Source organism: Grammomys surdaster, unplaced genomic scaffold, assembly GCF_004785775.1.
Source record: "Grammomys surdaster isolate TR1022 unplaced genomic scaffold, NIH_TR_1.0 269, whole genome shotgun sequence".
Taxonomy (NCBI): domain Eukaryota; kingdom Metazoa; phylum Chordata; class Mammalia; order Rodentia; family Muridae; genus Grammomys; species Grammomys surdaster.
This window is the reverse complement of record NW_021604710.1, coordinates 291,143-299,928: the sequence shown is the minus strand read 5'-3', so window position 1 is coordinate 299,928 and position 8,786 is coordinate 291,143. Positions and strand designations below refer to the sequence as shown.

Sequence of the window (8,786 nt, the reverse complement as noted above, 5' to 3'; positions counted from 1 at the left end):
GACTTTATGTTTGATTCTTTGTATCCTACAATCATCATTCCTTGCTTTCTTTATACACTTGAGGTATTTTTGATGATTTATGGGTATGGAGGGCTTCCTATTCTGTACTCTTACCCTCTCCAAACTTATGATATAAGTAATTGATTTTCTCTGACTGTTCCCTTTCACCATATCAGGTCATTTCTTGTCTGATATTATACTTTGCCTTTAGGAAGGGCAAGTCTGTGTTCTGTATAGTCAGGGCCCATTACTTACGACTTGTAGCAGTGAGCTGCAGACAGCACCCACTGGTCATTGATGAGAGAACCTCCACAAAAGTGGTAGCCAGAGTTCAGGGACACCTGGTAGGGGACAGAATTCTCTTGGCAGGTGTATCCTCCAACGATCTTGTCATCATCATCCACAGGGAAAGCAGCTTGAATACAAACAAGAAGACCACTGAGAAGACAATTCATCAAGATCTTTGAAGGTAAAGCTGTCAGCTTTCAGCTAATCAGGGGTTCTTAATAAATGCAGGAAGAGAAGGTAAAAAGGTAACACTGTATCCATAGAAGACAGAGGATTGATTATCCCACAGTTTATTGCATTACACAGAAGTATAAGACAATATAAATATCTTCTGTAAGTGACTGCACTCTGATGAGGTACCAGTGACATAGCCATCAATGCTCTCAACATATAGAAATTGGGTGCAAACACTGTTACTTTATCCTCTACCTGTTTCAATCTCAGGTTCTTCATTCTTTGAATCCTTTTGGCTATCAGATTTTAAAGAGCTTACCATTGTTGGAAGTATCTTCGATAATATCCTGGGTATGTAGAGCTTTATATACCCGTGAAGTTTTACAACTTAAGTCTGTACTTTAAGGAAAATGGAGAGCAGTCCTTGTAAAGGACAGAGGGATATAATATTATCATTAATGATCATTGATATTTTATTTGATTTCATGTTTATAGGTCTTAAAGTCTTTTGGGTATTTTTAGAGAATATAATGCACCAAAATGTCACTCCTACTATCAGTCATTATCCCAAGCATAGAAGTTAAGAATTTTGAGACAAAATGTCTGTAGCTTAATGAGGATTTCAACTTTCAACTTTGGCCTTTCCTCTGTAAACTGAACCAGTGCTGAACTATTTCTAAGGTGTTGGGCCCATACAGGTTAGTTTTCTGTACCCTCCACATGCCTTCCTTTTATTATATTCTCTGATCACTAAATAAAATAAGAGTGGAAGGGGTAATAAAGTTTAGGCTTACAGAGAAACTTGAAAGATTGGAATCAGAGTTGCTACTGGCATAAGAAAAAGAACATTAGAGTATAGATGGGGTGAAGTGTCAACTTGGTGGTGGGGTTCATGGCTTATAGGAGAAGGAAGAGCAAGACCTGGGTTAAGACACAGAACTCACCAGCAGCTCCCACAAGGGCCAGGAACAGGATTGCACTCATTGTGGCAGAAGGTAGTAAGCACTGTGGGAAAGCCTGCCTTTATACCCCAATGCAGGGAGAAGGAGGTGCTAATGGGAGGGCCCCCTCTTCTTCTACACAAGCACACCTGTGGTTTTCTCCTTCCAAGTGCCTTGTATTATCACTGCTCTGTTTGTTTACACTGTAGGTGGATGAGGTACACGTGATAAGAAAACTTTCTCCTGGTGCAGACAAGGAAAGAAATTGATTCCTGAAAAGAGGTTTTGCAAAACAGTGGAAACAGACTTGGTCTATGCATCATAGCCTTTCTTAGGCTGATATGAAGAGGCTGTGTGTTAGAGTATGGCCATATTCCTTAGATATACTTGAACATCCTGGGAAACTTGTATTGGTATGAGATGATGATGATTAGCTATAGAATAATTCATCATGTAGAAAGTTCATATCTATGGATTGAGCTAATAAAAATTAGAGTATTTTGTAAGATGTCAAAGGAAGAAACAGATATGATTTGTATTGTCAGTTTTTTATTGACTCTCCTTTCTAACAAAGCTTGTATATGAAAAGTGTTTTGAAGTGTGAATTATGAAATTTGAGAGGACAATTCCTCAATGTTCAGAGATACAACCAAAACCACATTCTCCTCTTCTCTGTCATGGTCTTCTAATTCATTTTTGTGCCTTTGAGTTCATTTTCTGCATCTTCATGGTTCTATTAATAATCGGTGTTGAAGATTAAAATGTCCCTATCTTCTAGATACAGGCAGTTTGAGATTGAAACCTATAATCTAGATTAGATTTGAGGAAGGACTTGAACAATACAGAGTCTGCTTTCTGTTTACATAATTGCCTTTAGTAGACATATTTCTACCTTAACAAGTTGTCGTAAATAGAAATCAAGATCAAAAATATAGGAGAATCCTGATATTCTATATTTTTTTAATGACACTATTATATCAGACTTAATTCAGAGACAACATTCCTGCAAAAGATCTGTGAATGGTTCTAACAAAGCCATTGAGTCCCAGCACACAAGTTTATTGAGACATAAACTGATGAGAGGTAGTATATTAAAAAATGATATGTGAGATTATACATAATGTTATGAGCTGATTTGAAGAAACCTTTTTCAAAACCTACTTAATTTTTTAATTAATTTGATCTTAGTGTTTTCCAGGGACAGGAGCAAGCAGTGTTCAACAAATGTTCTAGAGATGCTGATCAAAGAAGAAAAGTCTAAGTTCAGGATCTAGTGATTGGTTTTGACATGCCACTTATGGAAAATGGTGATGCAAAGGGACACTGGAATGTCCTGGGTAAAACACCCCAGTGATTGCTGTTAATAACTTCTGTAGCCATGACTGGTACAGCTACACAACAGAATTCATTCTCAGAGCCCTTCTTTCTGTTCCTTGAATCTCACGAAGTGGCTCCTGGGCTCATGCCTCAGTGGAATACTATTCTATTTGTAAAATTTCTGACAGCTTTTCAAGACTTTTCGCTCAACAGTCATACACTACATCATTTATGTGTGGAGCCCCACCTTTCTTTTAAAAAAGAGTTTTACAGTGAAAGATGAAAAAGGAATTATCTCTAATTAATAAGGTAGACACTATGACCAGACCTATTCTTTTTTTTTTCCTAAGAAACTATCTAAAATTGGCATATGGTCTAAAGGCCCCAAAAAGGTATGGAAACCCTTGTGAAGTGTGAGATTTGCTACAGGTGGCATCTAAGAGACTAAGCATGCCAGAAGTCCTAGAGAGATAAGTTAACCATCTAGCTCCTCCTGCTATTATTTTCTTGGCTTGAACACCAAATTTTATTTTACCTGGCACTGTGTTGCAGAACCTTGAACCTTGCCTTACCAAGACTCCTCACTTAACTGTGCCATATCGACCACAGGGTTGCTCATAGCCAGCAGATAGGTTGTAAGGATATCATTATGGTTAGTTGAACAATAACCAAATTTCCTGAAATAAAGTTAATACGTTGCTGTTTTGTTTTTTTCTTTTTAAAAATGTTTTTTTTTGTTCAACAATATCCGCTCGAATCCTAGTCATCTGCCATCTCCTTTTATCTGCCCTCTTTCCTTTCTACCTACCCCAAAATAATGTATACACTAACCAATGACCAAACAAGATAAACAAAACAAAACATGAAACATCTTGAAACATAAGCTGTCATATGTCATAATGTATCCCAAAATGTGTCCCTCTGTCCACACATTTACTTGCAAATGGTCAATGCAATGAGTCATTGGTCTTGTTTAAAGTCTCTTGATTCTGTGACACCATCAATACTGGTTCCTCACTGGGACTTTCCTGTTTATCTCATTGTTGCCCTGTTTTGTGGAAATCCTGCAGCTTTGGATCACCAGAACAGGCCCTTTCATGAACTCTGACAGTTCACAAATGCTGTAGATTTGGGGTTGAGCCTCGATCTGGGCCTGGGTGGTAGCTGAGCAGGTCGGCCTGTTTGCTTTCCCTTATTTACACCATCAGGGGAACTCTTTAACACTGCTGCTGTGAAGTTACCCTATGACTCTCCCATCCCCATCCCTGCAAGATTCAGCACTCTTGCTCTCAGGACTTCAGGGTTGGGTCATCCACACCCATGCCTCTAGAGTCAACTACACTGTGTGGCCCAGTTAGATGTAGTACCTACTCTCCCAAGTGCTACAGCCAGCAAGGGGCTAGGCCCACTCTCCAGTTCTTACAACCTCAGAGCTTACTCACTCTGGCCTTCTCCATCAGGACCAGCTCCACTGCATTGCTAAGGTGAGGTACAGGACTTGCTTTCCTACCACAGAAGGGCAGAACCAGCTTCCCTGCTCTCATGCCCTCAGGGATAGCTCTCATGACTACAGCAGGTAGAGAAGGACCAGGACTTTACCACCTCACTTACTCTGCCTCGGGTCAGCCATCAGATCAGTGACAGGGCCAGCTCTTCTAGGTTAATGCCCACCTGTCTAGCTCAGCTCTATACCCTTCAGTAGGGCCAGCTCTACGGTGCTGCAAAGGCTAGGAGCCCACTCTCCCAAGTGCTTCAGCTGGCACAGGGCAAGGCCAACTCATCCACTCTCATGACCTTGGCTGGGGTCATCTCTACTGACTTCTCAGGTGACAACATGCTTAAAGGAGGAGAGAGCATTATAATTGCTTATATTCTAATTGGGTCACCCAAACTGTTTGCACAGAGGGTCTGTACATAGCTTCTAGGAACCTGCCCCACTTAATTCTGATTGGTAAATAAAGATGTCAGTAGCTAATAGCTGGGGAGGAGAGACATAGGCAAGTTTTAAGGTTCCTGGGCTTGGGGTCATAAGGGAGAGGAAGTAATGGGACATGGAGGCCACCATGGAAGGGTAATAACTTACAGTAGGGAGAAGCAAAGCCTCCATGTAAAGTGGAAAAGGACACGTAGCCAAAAGGGCTACTCAACTGGGTCAAGAGCACCCAGGATGGAACACAGAAATTAGCAAATAATAACTTGGAGTTATTAGTGGGAGGTAGATTCTAACAACATGGAAGTTAGGCAGTTGCCCAGTGATTGTGCTGCTTAATACATATTAAAATATAAAGGCTGCGTGTATGTCATTCATTTGGGATCATAGACCATTGAGGCGAGTAGCAACCTTGTGCCGGAATTTGTTAAAATAATACTACAGGGCATCACACCTTGAACCCAAACCGTCTCACAGCAGGTGAGTGTCAGGGCAGCTCTCCTGTACTCACACCCCCAGGGTTGGTTCAACCCTCGTCAACCAATCTCCGGCCACTAGGGACAAGTCTTCTGTGTTTCTCATGTTAGGTGCAGGGCTACCTCCCCTGTTCTCAGAACCCCATGGCCATTTTTTTCTTCTGTGGCAGATGGTGACGAGCTGAGTGTGAGGTGGGCAACATGTCCAGGCTTGCACAATTCATGGAAGAGGAGTGGCAGAACAGTACTCTCATGTTCTTGCACTCGGGACAAGTTCACCTGAGCCCCAGCCACCAGGCCGAGTTCTATTGTTCTGCTTAGGTGAGGTACAGGGCTTGTACTCCCATGATGAGGCCAGTTCTCAAAAGCACAGTAGCCTGTGAAGGGTGTGCCAATTCAGCACAACCCTTAGACATCCATGTGGTATCAGGTGGCTACCCAGACCGTGACAACGCTATGGTCTTTACCGGTAATATGAGTCACAGAAGCTGCATAGCAAGAGTCTCAGACACGGCCCCCCAGTGTTATCACAGGACTTCACCATGGCTTCAGGAGGTAGTACTAGCTGTTGAGCATCTAGGTGAACTGTTCTGTCTGTGCCACACGGTGTGGTTGCAAACAGTCCTCTGGATGTCTACATCCAGTCTGTGCAGCACAATGCCAGGTAGTCTTCTGTGTATCTATGAGCAAAATGGTGGCAGGCATGTCTTTGGGCATCTCTCCCAGCCTGTGTCTCTTGGCATGGCAGTGGGCAGGTCTCTTAAAATCTCCACCTAACTGAACTTTGCTGCTTGGTGACAGGCAGACCTTTGTATTTCTATAGACCACTTGAGCAGTGAGGCTGCAAGCAGTTCTGTGGTCATCTTTGCCCACTTGTGTTGCTTGGTGTTGTGGTCAGGAGGTCTCTGAATGTCTCTTGACATTTTTCTCAATCTCCACTGTCAACAGCACAGCTCTGGGATACATTGATGAACTCTTTGTCACTGACCTCAGCACAGAAATCAGGGGTCCCTGCCCAAGGCATATCAGTTGCTGTATTGTCTCATACACTAGGCTGAGATGAGTATGATAGATTCGGTGAACCAGCCATTAACTCTCAATTTGAATGTCTGTACTATACCCAATACTACTCATTCTAATATTCAAATTCCTTTGTGTTTTCCTGTAAAACAGTTTTCTAATCTCAATTCAATGCTTGGCATTGTCAAATCATTGTATTTAAAAGTTGGCAATAGTGACTAATTTCTATGTGTATATTTAGCACTATGGATTATACACTTTTATGAACCTGTATTTATTCTATCATTCTGCTTTTCATACAGGTCAAGCGAGCTTTACAAGTAAAAATAAGTTTTTTAAACATATTCAATATCTAATTTGTAAGCATTGAACATGTTAGTCATACTATAAGCTGGTATGCTCTGACATGAGCTTTCTGGTTGCCATGATCTTTTCTATTACTTGTTTCTGTCTCATGAAAGAGGGAGATAAGTCATACTGTTACCTCATTTTTAGATATGACAAATCTATATCTCTGAAAGGAAGTGACTTCTTCAGAGCTGCTTAGGGGAAAATGCAGAGATGATACCTGAACTATTCCTCTAAAAACTGAGCTTGTTTCCCCTTATGTTGCTGCAGAGTAGAGAGTTTCTTGTGGCATATTCAGTTTAAAAATCGTTTTTCTACTTATGCCCAGAGATAAGTATACTCTTCATTCGTCATCAAGGAAATATTTTTTGGAACATTGACCACTACAGAAAATTAAATTACACTCAATTAAAATACAGAGTTGTGAAGCTCAGTCCCAGTAGCTATATCTAAAAAACAGTCCAGAGAATGTTGCAGAGGACAGAGTCAATAGAGTGTAAGAGTCACAATATCTGAGAGTTTGCTGTGAGATTTTCTCTTCTAGTAACGGTAGAAGCTATACCCACAAAGTCTTACCAACACAACTGTAAAATGTTAGCTGAACAAGTACTACAACAGTGGATGTGCCAAAGTAAATAGAAAACACCCATGAAAACTCAAACCTATGCAAGAACTACAGGTAACTGGAAGTAGGAGAGGTTGTCTTCCCCAGCAAGGAACACACCAAGCATACCAATTGACTGTCAAGTGCCAAATAACAAGCCCTAAAAACATACACACAAGTAACATTATACAAACTGAGCAGATTGTATTCAGGAGTATTCATGTATATATCTGTATCTATCTGTATCTATCTATCTCTATCTATCTATCTATCTATCTATCTATCTATCTATCTATCTGAATGTATAACAGTGAAAGAATAGGCTATACAGTTTAAGGAGAAATGGAAAGTAGAAATGTTGTAAATATATTATAACCTTAAAAACAATTCAAAGCAAAATACCTTTTCTTTATTCTTGAAAATTTCATACATTTATTCAATGAAATACAAGCAGATCCAATCCCATTTCTCCATGATATCATGCCCATTTTTCCACATATTACTCTCCCAACATTATGCTTTATTTTGAAAACTTACTAAGTCCAATTAGCGTTGTCTATATACTCAATGGCAATAAATAATAAAGTAAAAAGCAAAACTATTACATTTTGAAGATGATACAATCATGTACTAAAGGGTATGGCAGAAATTTCATGGATATGATAATTTAATCTACATCAAAATTCAAATAATATTCTTCACAGTATTAAATGAAACAAGACCAAATACATACCAAGCTTGAATGGGCAATATAATCCTGAGCAGAAAGAAGAAAACAGACTTTACAAAATCCATCCCCAAAACACTGCACCATCAACAAAACTTATATATGTAGAACAATTTAATAGAATAGAGGGCTTTCATTAAAATGACATAGCTACAGCCTACTGATCTTAAAAATTATGACCCAAATACACACCTCAGCAAAGATAGCTTCCTCCATAAATTGTGCTGGGAAAAGTATACTTGAGCATACTTACCTGACTAAGAATGCAAACAACTGAATAAAGTGAGAAAGGGGATGTAAGATAAAAAAAATCTAAATTGAAAAAAAAATAGATACAAATAGTAAAGAAAAATCCAATCTGAAATTTTGTAAGAAAAGAAATCTTAAGTCAAATACAAAGCTCCATGGGAAGTCTCACTAACAGAATGGATCAAGGAAAGAACATAATATCTGGGTTGAAGAAAAGTGGAAGAATTACAAAAATTTGACAAGGACAAAAATAAAATAAAAGGAATAGTAAAATTTCATATGATTTTCTATGTATAAATCAAATATAGATGATATTGGGCATAGAAAAACCATCTCTGTCTCATCAGATAAGGGAAAGACCCTCATAGTTATCAATCCACCATTGTACATCAAGTTGCAGCAGAAGTAAGCACATCCTTTTCCGCTGGGGCCCAATAAGGCTGCTCTGCTAGGGAAATGGTATCCAAAGGCAGGCAACAGAATCAGAGACAGCTCCAGCTTCAATTGTTAGGAAACCTACATGAAGATCAAGCTGTATTTCTGCTACAAATGTGTAGTGGGCATAGGTCCAGCCTATACATGTTCTTTGTTCATGGTTCAGTCTCTGTAAGCACACATGAGTCTTGGTTAGTTGACTCTGTAGGGTTTTTGTTTGTTTGCTTGCTTTTCTTTCTTTCTTTCTTTCTTTCTTTCTTTCTTTCTTTCTTTCTTT

General features: G+C 39.6%; 1 protein-coding gene and 1 gene segment (V, D, J or C); both read right to left on the bottom strand.

Annotated features, from left to right (window-relative positions):
• Prss2 (serine protease 2) overlaps positions 1 to 1,451 on the bottom strand; it is a 43,806-nt gene extending 42,355 nt beyond the window's left edge. The window contains exons 1-2 of the mRNA XM_028776394.1: positions 1,407 to 1,451; positions 256 to 415 (exon numbers count right to left, since the gene is read on the bottom strand). Of these exons, the coding sequence (XP_028632227.1) occupies positions 256 to 415; positions 1,407 to 1,446 (200 nt within the window). The 5' untranslated portion in view covers positions 1,447 to 1,451. The remainder of the gene's footprint in view (positions 1 to 255; positions 416 to 1,406) is intronic.
• The window catches only part of LOC114628506, a 392,361-nt gene that overhangs the window by 158,857 nt on the left and 224,718 nt on the right, over positions 1 to 8,786 (bottom strand).